The sequence below is a fragment of the Polypterus senegalus genome, chromosome 12 (genome assembly GCF_016835505.1).
Source record: "Polypterus senegalus isolate Bchr_013 chromosome 12, ASM1683550v1, whole genome shotgun sequence".
NCBI classification, from domain to species: Eukaryota; Metazoa; Chordata; class Cladistia; order Polypteriformes; family Polypteridae; genus Polypterus; species Polypterus senegalus.
In genome coordinates, this window is record NC_053165.1 from 94,466,759 (window position 1) to 94,490,872 (window position 24,114).

The window sequence follows — 24,114 nt, forward strand, 5'->3', positions numbered from 1 at the left end:
ATTTTGATGGACAGGCTAACAAGGCACAGCCGGGGAAGGGAGGGTGGCCACTTCGATGGCATTAGAAAGCTGACATGCCTCACGTATAACATCGTACATAGAACTCACACTAAAACAAGGCGTATGGACAAAAACAGAAATGTGCTTATGCATAAAAAAATTCAGATGCATAAAACTGTGCGTAAGCAAAGTTCCACACATTTCCCCTTAATAAATCCCAATCAACGTGAATTTTGATCAATTTAAATAGCTCCTTCCTGTTTTGTTAAAAGGCAAAGGTAACAGTACATATAAATGAAAGAATTTCACAAAAGAAGGGGTGCGATGTCAAAGTGAAAAGGCAAGTCACCGAGTGTCACATGGAAACGTATTAGGGCCACAGAGGAAAGAAAATAGGGGGATAGTGATGGAAAAAAAAAGTTCTATGTCGAGATTAAATTCAAAATTAAACTACAATTAATCTTGTTGTTTATTTTGTCATTAAAGTAAAACATCATAAACTTCATCTTAAAATTTACTTGAGTTTCTCAGATCCCAACGTACCTAAAGAAGCATGTTAAATGCTTTGTATTTTAAGTGTTCCCCGACCCGGTTGTTAATCTCCATGTGCTTCTTAAAGCAGCTTTCTCTTATGCTAACAGGAGTGTGCAGGCAGCAATCACCACACAGAATACTTTACATTCATTATATTACAGCTCTCTGAACATTTTAGAATATATTAAGATGTATACTTGATATAATTTTCATGAAGAAATGCATTAAAGCTTGTATTAAACATGTGGGGGAACATTGGTGCAGCGGTAGCAGTGAGCTTGTGCCCCCGTCCAGGGATTGTTCCTGTGTCCTACAAGATGCCTACTGTGATGTGCGCAACCCTGGATGGAATAATTTATTGCAGCAGTACTGTGTCTGTCAATGGAGCTAACCCTCAAATCCGCTGCACAATAAGTGCCTGTAATTAATGAAAAACAGCTGCAAGCTTAGAATGTTGATTCTTTAAAACTTAAGGAACATTGAAAAAAAATCTTTGTTATACATGTTTAATTATTTCATCCAGCCAGTCGCAGCAAACATACAGCGCAAGGCAGGAACAAGCCCTGGACAGGGCGCCAGCTCATCGGTACCACTGTGCCACCTCTCCTTAATATTCTACTCTAATCTACAAAACAGATCGGACTTAAATTCACTAAGAAAAATATGCCCTAATGAAGAAAATTAGAAAAGGGACAAATACTACTTCCTAAAACTACACATGCCATTAACCAGCATGCTTCAGCTTCTGAACCTTCAATGAAATTTGATTTTCCATTTTGATGCATTATATACAGTAATTGCACTTGGATAAACATCAGCTTGGGTCTCTAAGTCAAAAGACTGTAAAGAGAAAATAATATACCTGAATCATGTATCAATAGTGTACCCTTCTGGTTTCCATCATTACAGAAATTGACTGTTGTGTTGGTTGGGTGGATTGCTCAAGATGCAGAAGTATGTTCTCAGTTTGTCCACAGTTTCAGGTAATGATGCATACTGTATAACAAGTATTATTTATGGTTTACACAGTATACCATAGAACAGACAAAACAGGGCAGATCTCTCCAGGTCACAAGTTATTCCTAAAGTTCATATTTCATGTGGATGTAAAATTCTTAAGAAATTATATGAACCAAAAACAGCAACGGCCCTGGCACTACTGCATTAAACTTAAATAACTCGCACAACAAAAATCCACTTTAAAACAGGAATTTAAAAAGCTCTTCTTTGCACGGTAAATGTTTTCTATCAGCTAAATATTTATTCATATAAAAAATTAATTATCTTGATTTACAAATTGTAGTGAACTTAAACATAAAAAACCAAAGTACAACCAAAATATTATTAATATAAAAGGTTTATTACAAAATAAATTATTAATATTAGAATGCGATCATTTGATTCTCCACTTTTCTCCTCTCATGTAAAGTTTTATTCTTTGTTTTTTTAAAGAAAAAAAAAATCCATAGTACAAGGTGTGCTTCCAAATTTTAAGGAAATGATTCATTGGGATGGGGACAAGGCAGAAGATTAAAAGGAAGAAAAAAAAAGACAATAAAATACATAACCAACTATATAAAAATAAAAAGTGCAGCTTCCTGTAATTAAATCTGTTAATTAGTTGTTTTTAATAACGGCTCAATTTGTGTACCCATACTTTTTTTTTGTTGATTTTCTTCTTTTTGTTCGCCTTACCCCCGTGTCCCCCAGGTTGCTTTGGCAGTCGTTCAGACTTGGTTTCTATGTCAACAGTCTTGTCTTCTTGATTAGTGTGCTTTATCCACTTTGCCCTACCCTTCTGAAACAAAACAGCAACAGAGAAAAAAATGTTAGAACTTGTGCAGTTATCTTGGAAGCCTTACAATTAAAAAAAAAAAAAAGATTGAATGATAGCTATCTTTATCTTTGAAATTCACTTTGAACCTGCATATTCAGCAAAAAATGAGAGAAATAACAATTTTACACCCTGACAAAAACTATACTGAAAAGGCAAAGGCACAGTATACAATACTTTACACTTTGATTACTTTAATATTTAAAACTCTGTTTTCTTTTTCAATTACGAACAGTGTTTCAAAATTATTTTGAAACAATTTGTTGTAAAGAGAATACTTGTATGTCCTAAATAATTGATAAAACCGCAAAGAGCAAATGTAATCAAGACATATTTTAAAGAAAAGCATTCTGCATTTTGGTATTACTTTTACTATTTTTAATAACATGCTTGTCTGAAGCTGTGGCCAAACTACAATATAGCTTGCCAGCTTTTTATGTGGAATACTCCACAGTTTTCCACTGGCATGAGTCACAGTAATGAGCGTCATAAACCCAGTAGTTAAGGAGGCACACTTTACCACAGGATCATGGGCCTAAAATAAATGGAAAAAAGAAACACTTTCCACTCTGAATAAGAAAAAGAGAAAAAAAAAACAAAAAAAAAAAACATACTGCACATTTGCAATCACTGTAAAATAAAAACACACATTTCTCTTTACTAAGTTCAGAATTTCCCTGAAAGAAATACATCACAAAGAATGTTTGTACATTATCTTGCCTCTGATGTGTGTGATAAATGGAAGTCTAAAAAACAAATTTTAGCATAAACAACCAAAACTGACAACATTGTTATACATATCTTGTCAATGGGGCCTCATGTACACAACTTGCTTATGCTCAGAAATGTGTTAGCTATTTCTTACACAAAAGTCAGGATTTATAAAACATCAACTTGGCTTGTAAATTTGCTTAAGGATAGTTGAAACTTTCCATAGCTTTAAGTCCTACATAGACGTTTTTGGTGTTGTTATTTTAGGGACTCCAGATTACAGGACAATAAAGTGAACGTGACAGTCCCATTTCACTGCGCATTTCAATGACCCATCAATCACTGATATCCATCCATCCATCCATCTTCAAAACCAAGTTATTTTAAACCTGAAAAGGAACAAGAATTGTGGGATGTCTGCATGATGGTCGGCGTAATGTAGGCTCCAAGATGATGGCTCCAATCTAAATTGGCTTATTGGTCAGTCAAAAATCTAAAATCTATTTGTGTACATATTCTAAATGTGGCAAAAGAAGCACTTTATGTTAAGAAGTTAGCAAATGTATATACATAGCGGAACAATCAGGTGCAACTTCATTAACTGATTTGAAAGTTGGGAGTGTTTTCTGCTTTTTGCTTTAATTGAAAAGAAAGATATATTTTTGTTTTTAAATACTTTGTAACAGAGTAACAGAACAAGATGCAGAGGACAGAAAGATATGGAAGAAGATGATCCGCTGTGGCAACAGGAGCAGCTGAAAGAAGAAGAAACACTTTGTAACAGAGGTATGTGTGGTGTGGGGGAGGGGTATCATGCCCACAAGAAACTTATTGATTTTTTTTTCACAAATGCAATAAGGTCAAAGTATAAGAGATGCATGTGGTCATTTTTTTTTTTTTTAAAGTACTAGCTCTATCAGCATGTACTGATGCCCATGGAAGTAACTCATATTACCTGTGTACTGCTTACACCTGTAAGGACAAATGAAGGATAATAAAATGGATAAATAACCTGTATGTTTACATGCTTCTATGTATACATAAAAAATGTATGCTTAAATAGTTGTGGTTTATACAATATATGTGTATGCTTACATAACTCTTTCCTGAATTACATTTACACAGAAAGTAGTTCCTTATGCACAATATTTTGAGTAAACACTCAGTTTTTATTAGGAATTCATTTTCCTTGCTGTTCTGCATCGAGAACTTTAACTTTTGCTCTTGAGGTTGGTACAGACTAAGTCATATGTAAAAAGCAGCCATGAAAAATTAATACCAAAAACATAAAAAGTTTGCCAAGTGATGGAGATGGATAAATGGCACCATGCTTGCATCTGCCATAAAATCTGTATTCTTTATGTGGCTTGTCCAAATTGGAATTTCTGATGTGTATTTTCTATTACTTACAAATTCACTGCATTCATTTCCATAGGTTGCATAGCTTTATACTATACACTGCTTGGGAATATACATGCAAGATTGAAATCTTTAAAATCTAAAGTGTACGTGAGTTGTACATTGATGCAATGAAGAACTAACAATCACAGCAAAAATAAAGTCTAGTCTATCAATATCACACTGTTCCAGTAAGATGCTGAGGTGTTACCCACCATACTCGGGTCCCAATCCAGGAGGTGCGTAGTGTGGTGGGTGTGGGAACATACAATCAGCACATGCTCCCAACACCTCTCTTTCCCTCTATCAATACAGAGGCTTTGAACCATACTGTCCCTTTAAACTGTGCAGATTCTGATAATCAAGCTAAACATTACCAGACACCATTATATTTAGTTTATACACTTCCATTCATCCATTTGTTTTCTAAACTTCACTTTTATGTTACAGTTTGACGGTCTGTCACATTCTACCATGGCATCACTGGAAGCTAGGCAGAAACCAAACCTTAGGTGGTACACCAGCCATCCCATACTTAGAAAATGTCAATTTAGAAGCACTAATTAACATAACCATATGTTTTGGGGAATGAGTAGAAACATAAATACATGGACAAATCCAAATGTAAACAGCGATTGTGCAAAACTCTATACACTTACCAGGCTGGACAATGAAAGCAGATCCCTGGTTCAGTAACACACACAGCTCTCACCTGTCTTTATATTGATTTATCATAAATGTAGACATTTCATACTAATTGCTCCAGGTCTGGTTGACCTAATTAGTCCTGCTCTGTTCTTCTCCTGACACAGTTTAATTTCAGGATTTAAGTTCAAACTCTGACAATGTTAGTGGTTCTTAGAAATATTCGGTTCTGTGTTCAGAAATTAAGTGTTGACCAAAACTGCTTTCTAGAATGCATCAGACACAACATCTATGATATTTAACAGCAATGTTAACTCGGTCAGGCACACAAAACCACCTTCGCGGTGTATACCCCATTTTTTATATTTAAAATAAAAGCTTGGGTGTGGGTGCGTTTGTTGACTCACTAAAGAGGAAGACATTTCAAGTGGGCTCTGACTAAGTATAGGGTGTGACCTAGAGAACTACACTGACATAGCTATGTGTTATCAAGTAAAACCACCACTGTGTCCATTGTCCACCAGTGAAAAAAGTCTAGTCTAGTTTTTTCATGCATTTGCATTACTTTTCATTAGTTCCCATTACATGTATAGTAACACATTTACTCTTAGCCACTCCCAAAACTTAGTTGTCATTCGCTTGTTGAAATATATAAGATAAGGGAGGTCCCTTGCCTCAAACAAATAAGATAAGTCTATAGTGAACGATTTTCAAGTGGTGCTTACCTTATATGGGACCGTATCAATCCTTTGACTTTACACATACAAAAGATCACACTTTGCCAATGGATCACAAATTAAGTCCCCTATTCTAGTAATTGTTTCTCTTAACTTTTAATCCAAATTCACTGATTTTACAAATCTGCATATACTCAATTTCTGTATTATTTCAAACTGAAGAACTTGTGAACAACTTCAGTTTTCAAAATTAGGAAAGCAATTAGCATAATGATGTTCATACAACGCAAAAGGTTACAAATTTAAATAAACTGCATACAAGTACACTGCGAAAAATACGTTTGCTAACATCAACTTACCATCTTTAAATGAATCAAAAACCTCAAAAAAAAGTGATGCTCCAGGACTTTTTATGCAAGTCCTAATCTACATAGTGTCTTTGAGATGGTTATGAGGATCTTGGAAAAAGTGGAGTTGTATCACTAACAACTACTACACTTAAAATTGATGCACAACTGGAATTATGAAAGACATACAAGAATGAGCTAGGAATATGGACAAGGCAACAGGTAAAAGATTGAATATGTAAGCTTGGTACAGTATATAAATGAGCTGCCCTGCTGCAAGGAAAAAGTTCAAAACAGTTATAAACGGGAGACCCTAGAGGCACTCCCAAGTTTTGTTTTAACTGCTCCTCTTACTTGGCCAACCAATCCATATTAACCAACTATTCTATAATAAAAGATTTGTGTCAGGTGGCACAGTGGCAAGTACCAGTACCTTAAATAATCTTGGGATCAAATTCCATCCCAGACACAGTCTGTGCCAAGCATGTTAAGAATGTAACATAAAAAAATTGACACATGAGGGCTCCATTCTGTCCATCAAGCTAATTTGGTTAGCCAATAGCTAAATATTTCCAATATCTCAGCCAAATCACTTTTAAAGGTAGTTAAGGTTTCTATTTCAACTACATGGTTCAGTAGGTTGTTTGAGATGCCCACACCAATTTTAGTGTTTAATTAATTTTACTGTGTCAAAAAAAATCATCTATAATGCAATTTACTTGAGTTATGTTAAAACTAGCCCAGATGCCTTGGGTGTAATTACCATTCAGTCGGTTTTTATTTAAACTTACCATTTATACTATATCAATACAAGGAGTAACAAATATGCTAAATGATTTTACTTAAGGTAGTTCAATGGTTTACACATTACTGTGTTAGATAAAAAATGTTTTATTTTCACTGATTATACATAAAATGTAGTCCTACAGTTACTTGCTATGTTGTCATGGAAAAGAAGAAAAAGGTACTCTTTTGATGTGGGGTGGGCAACAGGTTTGTGAGTTTATCAAAACAATTAGTAAAACCAGCTTCCAAACTTTAAGCAAATTAAATTTTACTTTTTCTTCCATCTGTAGTAAGGTGTAGTGATCCCTTAGAACATGGTACAAGATGCTATCAAGAAAAATTGTGACTCTAAACTGTCAGCATATGAGTAGGAGAGTTAAAGGCTGGTTCCTGCATTGCACCCATTATTTCTGGAATCTGCTCTGGCCCCTGTATCTTTACATGGTTTGAGAAGTTTAAAACAATAATGAAAAGCTGTTGTATTTGGAATTTATGTGGTCTGACATCTATTATAAACCAAAAGAGTAATATTAATCAAAAGAAATTTTTGAACACTTGTACTTCACCCCTTTTTGTTTGTGATAAATCACAATGAAACAACAAATCCACTACACAGATCCATCTTACTCCTTAAACTCTAACATCAACTTATGCTTCTGCAAGTATAAATATGGCTCAGAATTCTGAACAATTTCATGAAGACTGAGTTAGTGTCACTGCAGGAAAAGTATACAAGTCTAGCGAATGTGTGATATATAAAAAGATACGCAAAAGTTTTAGTCTGATATTCTGTTTTAGGCTAGGCTGGAATGTTGTAAGAGTTGGCAAATGTAATACTAACTATATTACATATAGTGGAAATGTAAAAGCCTCAATGTATGACTTTATTTTATTATGACAAAATAAAAATAACATCAACAAGAAATTATTTTATAAACCTAATATTAGCATTAGGGCTTCATTTAACAAAGGCAATGTTATTCCAACACAGTTTATGAAATACTTGCTGGCCACTCTACCTCTATTTTTAACATCTTAGTGTCAAGAATTCAGTCACACTGAATTGTTTAACCTATTAGAACACTTGACACAACAGCATATCAGACTGGCTATGGTAAGTGTTAGGCAATTTAATGATTGCAACAAAAAAAAAAAAAAAAAAGAAGGTTTTAGTGTCTGTCTTTACTGGCATGCAGCATGTGTTTCAGATAAGGCACAACACACTTTTGTTTTTAAATATGAACTTTCTTTTAAACATTTCATTTATTTGTGGCTGACACAAAGGTGCTGCCTGCCTCTTAACCATGCTTAAAATTTACTTAAACACCTTGCTTAGTTCACCCATTGTTGATTCTGTGAAGGTTCTCACTTCAATGGTCACTAAGAGGTCAAAATAGATGAAGTTAAAATTTGGCAATGTATTGCAATATGCAAAATCAGAAATTAAGTCCCCTTGTCTTACTAAATGTTTCTCAACCGAATATAAATTAAAAATAAACTGTTTGGTTTCTGTCTAAAGTACGTTCAACTTGCCTAAAGACCTGAACATTGCATACACATTGACAAAAATGTTTACATTACTTTGTGGTAAAGTTTGGCTCAATAATATCTAATATACATTAACTTGCAAAGCATGTTCCTCTCTTGCAAAGTTAACAAAATAAATAAAAAAACTAACTGAAAGTCACAACATCTATCACACATAGGCACCTCTTTAAAAACTGTGTTGAAAAGCTGATTTAAGATATTCAATATTTACCAATAAAAGTGGTACAACAGCTAAACCACTGTATTCTTATATAATACGCTACCATGGCTGTTCATTTGTCTGTCCAGGATTTTAAATGACCTGTAGCTCGCAAACCATTTGACCTATTGACCTGAAATTTGGTACACATATACTACATGACGTCTACTGTCTGCTTTTGGGGTGATGATTTTTATTACTTGTTATATTTTATTTTATTGTAGAATCAACTCTCAGCAGGAATGTGGCTGTGCAGCGCATGCGTACGGGCGCGGTTCTCATCCCTTACCATCTTGGCCATCACTTCGCCTACCTCGTCATATCTTAAATTATTCTTGAGGCAGACTGTAGACTTAAGTGCCAGGTTAAGTGCATATTTAAGAAAAAAAGTACTAAGTAATTGCAACACAAAAACACAAAAAGATGCCGACGAAAGAAGAGAAGAAGCGGGCCGCAAGTGTGGAGAAAAGAAGAGCTGCTCAGGAAGTAGCAAGCGCATCAACCTCTGAGCAAACGAATGCTAAACGTACAGAGAAAGAGGATGAAAACTAGGAATGCTCAAGTCAAGTTTATTCATGGCACGTTACCGTGCAGTGCACCATTACTGGTATAATATAACATAATAATAATAACATAATGCTGCCGCATTTAAGTAAAAATTTACACATTTAATGAAGTCACATGCTAGAGGTGCTGCACATCGTAATGGAAATTTCAAAAGGTCTAGGAAAAGGATATAGTATAGAGGTTATATTAAGGACTGACCGTGTGTCCTTTTTTCCTATAGCTGGAAGAACTTCTACTTGAAAGAATACTTCTGAGTCTGCCTCTGACCTGAAGCATCACCCCTTTAGGTCTTCAGAGACTATAACCCCAAAAAAACAAGAATACATCAAAACGGCATCAATTTAGGATCAAAACATACCCAAGACAGACCAACGTGGATGAAGCACAGAATAAATCCTTAATTTGCTATTTTGGTTCCATCTCTATATTGCCATTCCAACAGTAAATGGGGTTTTTCGGAACCCAACCCTTTTAGACACTTGGGTTTCTTATTGTTTGTACAATATACAACATATACAGCATTTCTTTTAGTAGTTCACGCAGCACTCAAAAACAGTCTTTTCTGAAATTTAACAGAGTGAGGTAGTGGTTAGATGCACCATGGGAAAGAAAATGAAGTCCTACTGGAGTTTGTGCATTCCCTTCTCATGTACAGAATCTATACTAATAAAAGGCAAATCTTTCACTGACTGACTCAATGACTCATCACTAATTCTCCAACTTCCCATGTAGGTAGAAGGCTGAAATTTGGCAGGCTCATTCCTTACAGTTTACTTACAAAAGTTAAGCTGGTTTCATTCCAGAATTCTACGCGTAATGGTCATAACTGAATCCTACTTGCGTACATATATACGGCCATAGCCTGCAGCTCGGTCGCCGTGTGAGACGGAGTTGCGTCACCCATCACCACGCCTCCCACGTAGTTGGCTGCCTGCCTATATTGCGTCCCCCTTACCCATGCCTCCCACGTAATTGAGTGCCTGCCCATATAAGGCCGTCCGTCACCAGCAATCCAATAGACACGCTGCCGCTACAAGGCGTTTGTCATGCCTAAGACGAATACGATTTTCGCGAGATACAAGTTTAGTGACGCAGGGTATAAACGAGACTTCTGATCACTTTGTAATGGTGTTAAAATTGCTGGTGAAGGACTGTGCTTATGCAAACGAAGATGAGATGGTCAGGGATAGAATAGTGTTTGGCACAAACTCAGTGAAAGTGCGACAGAAACTTTTAAGTGCCGGGTCTGAGCTAACATTAAATAAAGCCGTGGACATTGCAAGATCGGACGAGATAGCACAACAACAGCTGAGAACCTTCGATGCATGTACGTGAACTGACTGTGAACGCAGTACGCACACAAAAAGCAAGAGCTCCGAAGAGCGCGGAGCAAAAAACGCATTACACAATTCAGAAGGCAGCAGAAGAATATGAAGCGTGCGACACATACAAGCATATTCATAAGTGCAGGTGCTACGGAAACAAAGCACACGGTGGATAAAGTCAATTTCCTGTTAAAGGAAGACAGTGTAAAACAAATGTGGTAAACTGAATCACTTCGCTAAAGTTTGCAGGAGTGGGAAAGGTAAACCCGTGCATGCAGTGTGTGATGTCTCAGATAAAGAGGAAGACGAGCTGTTTATTGATGCAGTAAGAAAGGAACAACCCTCTGAATCTGAACAAGCCTTTGTAGACACATCAATAGGAAAGCAAGGTGTAAAGCTTAAGTTTAAATTAAGTTCATAGACACGCTGCCGCTAAATATTCACAGGCAAATCCATAACTTAATACCGGGAATGCCTGTTAAAAATCTTAGATTCACGAGTACCGATTTGGGTAGTGAACACTTCGATGAATGAAACCTGTTATCTTTACAACTGTTGACAAACACGGAATATAACTTGAACACAACACATCCTCCAAATATGAACCTGATTGAAAGAAATAATGATAATCAAATTCTTGATGACAGCAACACTCATAACAGTCACAAAACAATTACATTGACAATCATGTTACTTTATTTTTAAAATGTTTCCTTTTCTTTTTCATAACTTCTTTAACACACTATTTCTCCGCTGCGAAGCGCGGGTATTCTGCTAGTGTATAGTATATAAGCATTATTTGTAAAGGGCTGACTTAAACCTACTAGAGAAAGCGCTGACCCAGTAAATATATAAGTGGGTTCAAACAATCAATCAATCAATGAACATTGTTTTTGAAAGAAAACAAAATGCACAATACTGTATCTGTTTAACCCTATTTGGATACAGTAAAACTTTGTTAATTAAGAATATGCACTTTCAACTTTATAAAGAAACAAATACAGAAATTAAAATCAGAGTGGTGCTTTTGTTTATATGGTCTTAGAAGAGACCTACTTTTAACTCTCCCTTACTCACTATGCAAAGATCCATGGTTCCTGTACACATGTTCTGTCATTCCTCACCACACAATGAAAAATCAGCAAGATGAGCTCCACCCTATAATCTCACTCCTTCTCACATACCCTGGCACGTAGTGGCAGAAATGTGTGCTTACTTATAATCTCTTATGCATACCACTGCACAAAATGGTGTTAGAAAGACAGAGATGTACTGCTTAACTCACAATGGCAAGAAAAAGGCCACGAAAAAGACATACTTCACTCTGTCTTATCAACATCATATATCATCTCATGTATATATCTTGCTTTACCATATTTTCTAACTCTGCTGTGCTGTACTTACACTAAGATGCCATGTCTATCTCTGTTATAGCATTTAGTATGGAGCCCAAGCAACCTGCAAAATAACATTGATGTACACTTACTTACATGTTGTATTTAAAGCAACTGATGCACACTTTATTTATTTAAAGATAATGACATATGTACCTACTGCACATATTAATGACCATGGGTAAAAACAATTTCCCGTTCTGTCTAGGGACATTTCAACTAAAAGTATATGAAATGCTTAGGAGTGTTCCCTGGTCTAAAGCAAGGTTCCACTTACACACATACATTGTTACACTGCACATGTGAGCACAGGGCATTGGCATCAGGCTTCACCATAGGGTTTTTTACTAGTCATTATTTCCTTATATTTATTTGTCAATCTGATGCATTACTCCCCATTTACATAATCTGTTTGACATGGCAAAGTAACATCACTTAAGTAGTAATCAGTTTCACTCTGCTATGTCTTATATGAGCACAGGTACCTTGTTGAGTGCTACACACGTTGGTGAGTAATATCATGGAGGATGAACTTTCATATATAAGGACTTGATTTATTAGGATTTATTCTTAATTATATTTTTCTTTGAGCTTTTCAAAGTATAGTATAATCACAATGCCTTGTACAAGTATTCAGATCATTAACTTGCTAATTTTATTGAATTAAAAAAATCCTAAAATTTGTTTTCTATGAAGTTATTATTTCAAAGCACCAAAATTGAATTTTTTTTATTTTTTTATTAATATGACATTGTTTTATGTTAGGAATATGTCTTAAGAAGGATAAAATAAGATTTCTTGTTTGTATGAGTAATTAATTGCCACACTTAAAATGCAGGAATAACAAATTTCATTCTTTTGAAGTTAGTCTGTACCAGTTTCACACACTATTCAGGAGCAATCCTGGCCTTTCTTACAGTCAAATTAGTTCCAAATGGCTCAGGTTAGTTAGATGATGCTTCTCCTCCAACATTTTCAAATTGTACCAGTTTCTCAACAGCTACCACAAAAAGTAACTGCAGGAAAATAACCTTTTTAAGGGCTGGTAATATTACACTTATCCAATACGTGTCTTTGCAGTTTTGCCAGAAAACTCCATCTTGTTCTCATCTGACTAGAAAACCTTTTCCCACATCACAACTGAGTCATTCTCTTGCTTTCTTGTAAAAGGTTCTTATTTAGAAATGTTCTAAATCATGTTCTAAAACATCTCAACATGCGTGGAAATGTGTGTGTGTGCCCATCCCAGAACTGAGAGGTGGAGTCTGGTTAAGGGCTCCACCTTTGAGAATACACAAGCGAGGCCAGCACGTCGGCAAAGCGAAACCTCCAAAGAAAGTCACTTGCTTGGCGGTTAATACAGAAGTGAGGCGAGCACATCGGCAAAACAGTATCCTTTTTACTTTTCCTCCCACCACTAATACACAAGCGAGGAGAGCACACCGGCAAAAAGAAACCTCCAAAGACGGACAGTTGCTTAGCTGCTAATGCACAAATGATGCAAGCATGTCGGCAACACAAAACCTCCTAGGATGCCCAGAGTAGTTCCTTTCAATTACCTGACATCTGTACATTTCAATTTTTTTTCTGACGATTTCAAATTTCTAGAACCCCGTGCTGCTTACACAGCTAGTATTAAATAATTTCACTCACAATAAATAAAGTTTTCTGATTCTGAATATTAGGCAGAACTCTAGTGCCAATACTGATGCTCTGTGCAAGAAAGGACAGAGCCGACTTTACTTCCTTAGAAGGCTAGCATCCTTCAACATCTGCAATAAGATGCCGCAGATGTTCCATCAGATGGTTGTGGCAAGAGCCATCTTCTACGCGGTGGTGTGCTGGGGAGGCAGCACAAAGAAGAGGGATGCCTCGCGCCTGGACAAACTGGTGAGGAAGGCAGGCTCTATTGTAGGCACGAAGCTGGACAGTTTGACATCCGTGGCAGAGTGACAGGCGCTGAGCAGGCTCCTGTCAATCATGGAGAATCCACTGAACCGTATCACCTCAAGACAGAGGACCAACTTCAGTGACAATGTCCTGCTCCACTGACAGACTGAGGAGATTGTTCCTCCCCCACACCATGCAACTCTTCAATTCCACCCCGGGGGGTAAACATTAACACAATACAAGGTTACTGACTGTTAGACCGGTCTTGCACTCTTCACCTTGCATTTTTTAACTTGCACTGCATTTTTATCACTTTAATGTAATATTGTTTTTTTATCAGTATGCTGCTGTTGGAGTATGTGAATTTCCCACTGGGGATTAATAAAGTATCTATCTACTGTATCTTGACTGCTGCTCCTTCGCTCCAGTCTTGTTATTGAGTTCTACATCTCCTTCAGAGTGTCGATCTCTTTGTGGGTTCTCTCCCACATCTCTTCCTTGTTTGCACCGAGTTCTGAATCACAAACCTTTCCAGGCAGTATCAGTGCAGTTTGCTGTAGTCTATACTTGTTGATAAATGAAAAGAAGAAGGAAAAAAAGCCCACATCCAAATGCTTGAATATTGTTTTGTATCATTCCCTAATTTATATGCAGTACTTATTTATGATTCTTTTTAGTTTTCATTTTCACAGTTGTCCTTCATATTCACAACTTGACTATGTGATGGTGCGGGTTGGCTCTATTGCTCCCTGTTGCATTCTGGGATCCACTTTAACCCATTATTCACGATAATCATTACTGAGAACAGCTGGGCAAATGAGTACACACACATGCAGCAAGGGGTCGTTGCAGAAGTGAATAGTGCTTGCATTAAAATCACAGTGCAAAAAAAGTACAGTGCAAACATTTTTCAAGAAATAATCCAATAAAAACTGTGATAATCGTGGAGGTTAGAAACAAACCATTAAACAATTCGAAAAAAATCTATGTTAAAATTCCATGGCAGGATTCTTCTCTTAAATACTGTTCCCGGTGCATCCCTTCGCCAAGCTGCTCAGCTGGAGTGATCCACTTAAGGCCCCAGGTGTTAGCACTACACTCCTCTAAAGGGCTCTCCTCCTGGCTGCCTGCCTCCTTTCCTCTGCACTGGCTTCTCACTACCCTGACACATTCTGCCATTTCTTTTCTATTCCCCATTAAACCTCAGCATCCCCTCTTTCTGTCTCTCTTTCCACCTGATTTCAGACCCTGTCTCTTCTGAGCAAACTGGATCTCTCTCTCTCTCTGTGTAACTGGATGCAGGTGTGGCACACTGCTCCCTCTGAAGCACAATTGAGGCATCTGACCAATTATCCATTCCCATGCACACGTGTGTGGCTTGATCAGCCAAGCACACCAATTAACCAGGAGGTGAAGCATGCTCGCCCACACCCGCACATGGTTATTTATTTAAAAACTGCATAACTCTAAAATAGGAGGTTCTTATTCAGAAAGAGTGCTGGTTATTTGAATGATTCATTGGTGGAGGCCAACTGTGATGTAATTATTAGGTTAGGCAACTGTTTTTCACCTGTGTAAATACAGAGCTTTTACAACAATGCGACTGAATGTTTATATAAACAGGGCATATCAATTCCCCCCCAAACATTATTCTAAAATAACCATTACAATCAACTAATTTGGTGCTATATAGCCTTTTAATATCTGGAAGAACAAAATTTCTGAGTAGGATTTGTTATTCAGTAAAACTAGAAAAATGGTCAAAAAGTGTGGATACTTTATAAAGTATTTACATTTTTTCTGCCAATTCCAACCATTTCTGTATTCTTTTTAGCATCAAGCCTAAGTGTAACTTTAAAACAGGCAATAAATTGAACATGTTTATTAAAAAAAAAAAAAAAAAAGAAAAACGTTGAAGAACCCAAGGAGCCTAGTACACTAGTATCAGATAAAACTTAAAATTGTGAGGTATAAAGATGACATTATAGTCTTTTTGAACACTTTCAGAAGGAACACTTACTCCACCTAGTGTCATCCTTAAAACTATAATATACCAACCTCCACAATAACCCATTCAAATGTTACAAGAAATAACTAGGATACACAGTAAGGATCAAACTGACCTTTAAATGTTCAAAGTACATATAATTTTCAAGCTTTCCTAGAATTAGTTGGTTCTCACTGGAGTACCATAAATCACTTCAATGGCCAAAACAGCATTGAATTACATTAAGATTATCATAGGAGATCCTCCATTGTTGACCATTCCCATCTTCCCTCAACCTTTTATTTACCAGACAAATGCTAATGTTGGCAGAGGTTGCTGTAGATGAACAACACTCAGTTATGTATGCAAGCTGGAAACAGTGTTAGAAAACTTGAGTGGAAGAGGCTCAGGGTAATAAATGGGTGGCTGATAAGCTTTGGCATTACCTACTGGATGGAGAGTTCACACTGGTTGCATACCACATACAGTATCTTTGCAATGGATGGCAAGGTACAAAGATACCTAACTCCTGCACAAAATGTTAATGTTTTGTCCTATACTCATAACCTCGCTGCTAGATTCACTTTTGCTCATGGAATGAAGCTGGACTGTTGTGTGCATGTCGATCATGCCATACGTGTGTTCACAGAGATCTGGTTACAGGTACTTTATGCATAACCAGGATATGAAGGTCACTGAATAGAAATTTGAGTGCTGCGTGGTGTCCTCCCCCGCTATCCCCACTATGCAAATTATGCCCAGGGAGGAATAGCCATGTCTCCTGCACAACTAACAAAAATAGGTACACAGCATTTTACTGGAGTCAGTAAAATTAGTCAGAGTGGAAGATGGAGAAAAGGAGAGAAAGAAACAGAATATAAATGCAGAACAATGGAATAATTTTGTTTGATTGGATAAACACTAGAATCCCTGAAGCCTATGAAAAAAAAGTCATAATCCTGGACCACCTTAAATTCCATCTCACCTCTCCATAAGCGTCTTTGTTTTGCAAACAACTATTGCCTTATAACCAAAAGGTTGTGGGTTTGAGTCGGGGTGCTCCTCATTTTGAGTAGTGAGCCGCTATTATTATTACTACTACAATATAATAAAAACACACATTTGATTTGAGTCTGTAACACCCGGTGTAAATTTTGGCTACTTTATATATATATATATAAAAAAAAAAAAAAAACGCTAACTTTTACATTATTTAGTTTTATTCTGTCAGTGACATTCACGTCGTACAACGAATTAGCCTCTCCCTCTCCGAGTTGATGGTGTTTATCTCCATTCTTTTCATAAGAGCAGCAATGACCACAGTGTTGTGGTTGATGCCTGCTCAGAACTATTTGCTTGGCAATCAAAGCTATAATGTCATAGTGAAAGGCAAGTTTGTTGTACCACGTGAACATCACTCAGAAAATAAAGGTGCTAACTTTTACAAATGGCCACAGTTTACAACAGGTGTTACAGACTCAAGTCAAATATGTGTTTTTATTATAGCAATAATAATAGCAGTTCACTACTCAAAATGAAGAGCACCTGGATTCGAGCCCGCAACCTTTTGGTTATAAGGCAGCAGTTCTTACCACTGCACCATCCAAGATGACATATCAGCTTTCTGTTGATTGATATATTTGCGCATGGGTTTTTAACTCATTGACAGCAACAAGTAAATTGAAAATGTGTTTTTTCTTTGGTTATATTCTTGAATACAAGTGCACATGTTTATTTGATATTTGGACTAAAGTCTTCACACAGTATACACTTCACGTAATTATTACTATTACATTGAAAATGATTCTGTTTTAGGTATGTGTTCAACATTTCTTGCCTCACATTTCCTGTCATCCTACATTTACCCAGATTGTTGTAGACACGGAACACACATGAAATGTATGTGAGGTTTCAGAACCCTTTTGGGACCCTCCCGAACAGAACGACACGCTGAAACAAGAGAGTGTCACGTCTGTGGAAGGCTGCTTGTCTGTAACCTAAGCAACCGCAGGTTCATAGCGCAGCAGCATAGCGCCAAGGAAGCAACCGCGAGCTGATCACGGATGCTCTATAAGTGTCTGTCGCTGAAGGGTAATGCAAAGAACATTATAAATGCAGAGAAAAGTATAACTTGGCCACTGACCTGGCCCAGACCTTGGCCATTTGCTGTGTCTATGTATAGGAGACTGGTAGATCCCGCTTAAATAATTAACTGTACTGCTCCTGTTTCAAGTAGAAAAAAGTTGGTTTTGCTAAAGTACTGAGACTCAGCCTTGTGTTTAAGGGCGCAAGACAGTGACTCACGCGTCACAGTATGTATTCCAAATAATGATATATTATTTACCCTATACAACTCCAGACACCACACATCCAAATAGAGAGACTTGAGCTGGGAGAACTTCATCTGCATCGGTGGGGGATGACATAATAGGCTGCTTGTGCTGATTGACGCATTTGCAAAACAAAGACACTGATGGAGAGGTGTGAAGAAATTTAAGGTGGCCCGGGATTATGAGTTTTTTCATAGGCTTCACGGATTCTAGTGTTAACTACACCTGAATGGGAGCGCCCTGTGAAAATACTATGATCAGTTGTGCAACTGTTCTCTCACTGAACATCCCAATAAACAGGAATATTGGAGTTTTTCCCAAGTACTTGTTGCCTAGAGATGAATTGCCAAACAAGAGAATATGAAGTCATTCATTCAAACAAAGAATGAAAGGAACACATGTAATATTTTGTTAAAACACACACACGGCGGTTTGGCATTTTTAGACTGTAATACCTTTTGATCTTTTGATTTCTGTTCTGGATTTGGAGGAAATGTGCAAGGAATTCTTCCATGCCTGGAGTGATATGGCAGAGCTTGGCTTGGATCCACAGGCACCCAAGGGACACTCTGTGTGGTAGGTTCCAAAGGTAGAGAACTATGGGCTTCATGTAATTTGTAGGAAGTTCGGGTGAGCTGTTTACATGACTTATAGATTGTGAGGAAAGAATCTCCAGCTTTGTGATTCAAAATGTAAGATCCTTCTTGCAAGCTAGAAGGAAAAAAATTAAATATAAAATAAAATGCATCTATACAACCATGGTACAAACAGCTCATTATATGGAGGAGTTTGGGTTAAAAGAAAGTCAATAATAAAAAAAAACATTTTGTGATCAACTTTGTAGCATTAAAAGTATAAAAGTCTAATTACAGAGTAAAATAAACCTCTCTCCACATTTTGCCAAAATGTAGCTAAACCACAGGTGAATAAGAAAACATGATACCATAATCAAGTCAGAGCAACTGCAACTCCAGAACCTAGAAGTGGCCAAAAATTCCTAATACTTTAACCAGAAACTACTGATTTCTCATCAGGAATTTTAATATGAGTAAATTGCAGCAAATGGAATTGCCAAGAAAGAAATGTCCTGGCGATCAAATCTTTATTCTTATTTATGCTACAGCAGAAAATTAAGAAGTTTAAATATTTAAAGATAATACTGTTTATAGATTGCATAATAGAACTGGATAAGTAATGGATTCATCAAAAATGTGTGGACCACTGTGTGCCTATGAAACCATCTGCTCATTTCCAAATAAGAAAATGCAGAACACCACTGACATCTGTCACCAACATTAAGTTAAAGCTGGCAGACTGCACTTTCAGCCATTCATTTTATAGATTCAACTCCAAGCTAAAATAATACATTGTCTTATTTGGTGAACGCCTTTATCTAAGGTGATGCACAACACTTGAGATATAACTGGTTCAAATTATTTGTTTTGTCCACCCCCACCCTATCTCACAGCATCAGTAGTAGGATTTAAACCCACAACCTCAAGGTTCTGGAGTCCAGAGTCTTAGTTACCACACCACACTGCCTGCCACAATACCTTTATCAACATCCAAACACTTAAGAAAATAACTGCAATATAAAAAATAAAGATTTTACTTGTCAGCATATTTGACCACATCAAATTTATGACAAAGCATTTAACTTAATTTACATAGCACATAATTGACACTTAAATGCACATATTCCAGGTGAACTCCTGCGAGTCTTCCATAACCCTCCTTAATACTTCACAGAATGAGATTCAATTTTAGCATTACAGATTGGGCTGAAGTGTTAAGTGAAAAGGATTTAAACTTTACAACATATGGACAAGTGGGTTTTAATAAAAGAAAAAAAAAAGCAAAACTAACTGTTGCCTCTCATCTTCCTTAAAAGCTGCATTCCCTCATTAACAGTTTTTCTTTTCTTGGACATTGCAGCAGGTTTAGAAAGCTACCAGTATTAACGTGATCAAAATCAACACTCAATGAAAAAGTTATATCAGCATATAAAGTCAAATTGGAGCCGCAGTACTTCTGATTACGCCTGCACTAATTTGTGTCACAATCAAGTGATATTAAAATCACATTAAAAAAAAATCCAGTGGGACTGCACTGGCGATGTATCACACAGAGCAAATAAGGAGTTGGTCAAAAATGGAAAGTAATCATACTTAACATTAAAGGAAATGTAAAAATATTTTCTATCCACCTACTGCAATCAAGACAGGTAGGCCAAGGAAGGGTGGCCATCCCTAAAACATGTACCTGTGCACAGAGAGTGAAGTAGTAGTGGCAGCATGTGTTAGCTTCAAGCTACCATCTAGTTAATGAGACTGCCTCATCTTAAACATTATGCTAAAATGCAATGGTTCTTTAGGACAGTGCTGCATATCATTGTATTTTCATTATGGGCAGCCAGTTTCCATTCTAACAACTGTTTAGTAGCTGCAGTGGACTGTGCTGCAAAGATAACAAGTGAATACTCAAGATGGAATTTACCTCCATAAGTGTAAATGTAAATTATACAATTTATTTATAAAACGCATATTAAGATGGGTCTTTGAGAAAAGTAGTGTTCATCATGAGACATATGTAGTACATTTTGAATATTGATGATGTGGGCTGCTTTAAAAAAAGTCTTAGAGCTGGATCTAATCCGTGGGCCTTCAGTTTCACACACCTACTAAAACCATGAAAGAAAGAAAAAAATAAAAACACGCCACACGCTTATTATTATCAAGAATATTCCAATAATACTTAATAATCACCATTAAGGTATTATCGTCCAACTCTAGTATGAAAATAAGCAGATAGCTAAAAAAAAATTATATTTAAATTGTTTCAACTTGTTAACTTATTTAGTCATGTTCTGTTAACATGTAATAATTTACTTTTGTAACTGGTATTTGAATACAATAAGGATTGACAACTGTAGAGTGTAAAATAAAAACAGAGCTCTAACAACAAACAAAATAATATGCAAGAGAACAGATATGAAAGTCATGTAAATAAACATTGCTGGTAAAGACTATACATCAAGCACCAAAAACAGACAGTGCTGGAGTAATGGTGCTTTGTTTTCATGTTTGTTTATTTCAAAAAAAGGGCAGCCTTAAAATACTGAATTACATTCAAATCATTTCAAATAAAAATATGAAGAATAATATTTTACTTACTTGACTAGCTTGTTTAAAATATTATGTAGGATGTTTAAAGAACTTGATGGCCTGTATTTAGAGATAAAAATAAATGTTACCAAAGCATTCAAATATACTTTCAAAAGAGAAAAAAAAAAAAGACTGGAAGTTAGAAGGGCATTAAAAACACATTTAATACTTATTTTCTTAACTAATAAGGAATGTGATATGTAAATAGTATCCCAGAATGCTCGCAGTCAAGAATAATAATGTGGTTCAGACCCAAATGCCTACTGATGTACGAGTACAAAAGAATACTTTACTGGCTGCTATTTGATTTGTGTCTGGACATGTATTAAAGTAACAGCGCAGCTCATTTAGGTATGCAAAATAACAGTGGATCTGAGTGATGAAGGCACAGATGATCCCTGGATACAGTAACTGTACAGAAAGTACTTTTTCCAAAAGTGAATATTAATTTTGCAAGTCAACTAACAAACAATAAAAATATGGTTAGCTGGCATGTTCTTGAAAATTTCACATGCATATTCTGTAAATAATTCAAACTTTCGGTAAACAATTACTGTAAAAGCCATTTGTTAGTTATTTAGATTAAGCATTTTCTTAGTTTCAGTATGTTAAATGTTTGTCTATGTATTAGTGAATAGTATATGGGAGGTTCTATTATAACCACCACAAGCGGAATTGGAATGGAATACTCTAATTATTTCTTGTCTCTCTGACTGCATATTAGTCTCAGTTAGTGATCTGCCTTGCAGTGTGTAAGGCATGGAGGGCACATGGTTTCAAATGATGTACAGTATATAACGTAATGTGCTCTATTAAACACTGCAGCAGTATAGAACGTACAGAATGTATGAAGCATAGAGAAATAACTTAACCTCAAGTATAGAAAACTGAAGTTTAACAAGAAAAAGTTTAAAGAAGAAACATTTCCTTTTTTTCCTTTTATTCTGCATGTGTAACAACTTTTTTTCTATTTTTGCGCGAACTTTTTTGCTTTGAATTTTCACTAAGCCCTTTAAAAACAAACTTGGGACTGAGAATGTTTTTTTTTTTTACATGTTTGACTCATGCTGATCCTGCCTTACCAACTCAGTAGCAGCTCGATTCAAGATCTTAGAAAGAACAAAGCTACAATTACAAAACCTCTACCATGATGCAAAAGTGAATGTTACTAATAGGACTGGACACATCTATTGTCTTCAAAGATTAATACGAATAATTGTTGGTATGCATTACCATTACTAGAATTGTTACAGAATGCATGGTATATCCTCCAAAGGATGTGTTGTCAGAAAAATGTCTTTAACAAATGTGGCATTGACTATTAGTATTCAACAGATTATGAATGAAGTTAAGGTGCTTGAAGGGGTATTTTCAGCAAACTACCATGCCAGAACTGTCTCGATTTCATATAGATAGTGCAATCTCAAAATCAACTGAACTAGCAAAAAAAAAATGGAAACTTAAAATGCAAAGTGACTTCAAACTATGAGAGTGTGTGACATGTATTGTCTATGATAATACCTTACTTGTTGTTTTAAAGATGTGCAAGCTGAAATTATTGCAAAAAACAATAAAAAAAACACGCCCGAGAGTCCATGCAATCACTGTCTCATGTAACCTAACAGGATAGACTACTGCTCGTACATGCACAGTCAGCACACCATAAGCGACGCTAGAGTAGCGGCCTAAATCTGAGTGGGCAAACAGCACCAGAGGATAAATAGCCTCGCAATCTACGTTGTTAGATTTAATTGCCAAATATGGCTCATCACCATTCACGTGGAGGGGGTTTGGCTTTGTAAATACTTATGTTGCTTAAAAGACGGCAATCTACAAACTAAAAATCGTTTGCCGCTAAGCACAGCTTGACAACTAACTTGTTTCACCATCTGTGAATCTAGTATGGAGTCCCAAATTACTAATTCGTTGAAACTGATTATTTTTATTTCTATAAGACGCGTATGCCTATCGGGCTCATTTTATTTCGCAAGCCATCTTGGTTGGGGGTCCCTGATTCAAAAGCACTTTTTTTTTCTTTAAATTATTTAAAGTACTTGCCCTGTGATGTCACATCAGAGGAAGCAAAAAAAATATATATATATATATAGGTTTGTGTTTTTTTGTATCTCTATAGTTTTTTGTTGACAGAGAAATTTGGATTTTTACACTATAGTATAGTATGTTATATTTTTGTTGTGGCGTGTATGCTGCACAACTCACCTTACAGCTGAGCAGTTTATGTGAATCCAGACTAAATTATGTTCATACACTGTAGTTCAAGTATTTCATTTCTTTTGGATTCATATCTTGTTTACATTAAGGGTAAGGGTCTGTTTAAAATACCCTCATTATAATAGTTTTGATGGTATTAGTGCAATTTTTTGTGTAAATCTTGTAGCCCACATTGAAATGGTATATGCATACTTGAACTGTTTGATCTCAGTAATAATTTGAAAGGTGATTGTAATGTTTTTGTGTTATTTTACTTCAGTTTTAAGTAAATAAATAAGATGTGTTTTCCTTAACTATTGTTTCCACTAGTTTCATTAGTAAGCTACCTATTATCAAGACCATGGTAGATTAAGAAGACTTTTAGAAACACGTTTTTAAAGAATGTAAAATAGCGTCAAAGTCCCAGAAAATAGAGAAACCATTTTTTTTGCCAAAATCACACACCCCTTCTTCAAACTGCTAATTTCCTGTTTTATGCAAATGATACTATGCAATGACTGAGCACTTTTGCTTAGAAAATGTGAACTGAATATTATATTGATAGTA

General features: G+C 36.1%; 1 protein-coding gene across 1 annotated transcript in view; it reads right to left on the bottom strand.

The window, feature by feature from the left end:
- Positions 1-1,928: 1,928 nt before the first annotated feature.
- Positions 1,929-24,114, bottom strand: part of ice2 (interactor of little elongator complex ELL subunit 2) — a 60,989-nt gene continuing 38,803 nt past the window's right edge. The window contains exons 13-15 of the mRNA XM_039772966.1: positions 21,346-21,396; positions 18,628-18,883; positions 1,929-2,332 (exon numbers count right to left, since the gene is read on the bottom strand). Of these exons, the coding sequence (XP_039628900.1) occupies positions 2,162-2,332; positions 18,628-18,883; positions 21,346-21,396 (478 nt within the window). The 3' untranslated portion in view covers positions 1,929-2,161. The remainder of the gene's footprint in view (positions 2,333-18,627; positions 18,884-21,345; positions 21,397-24,114) is intronic.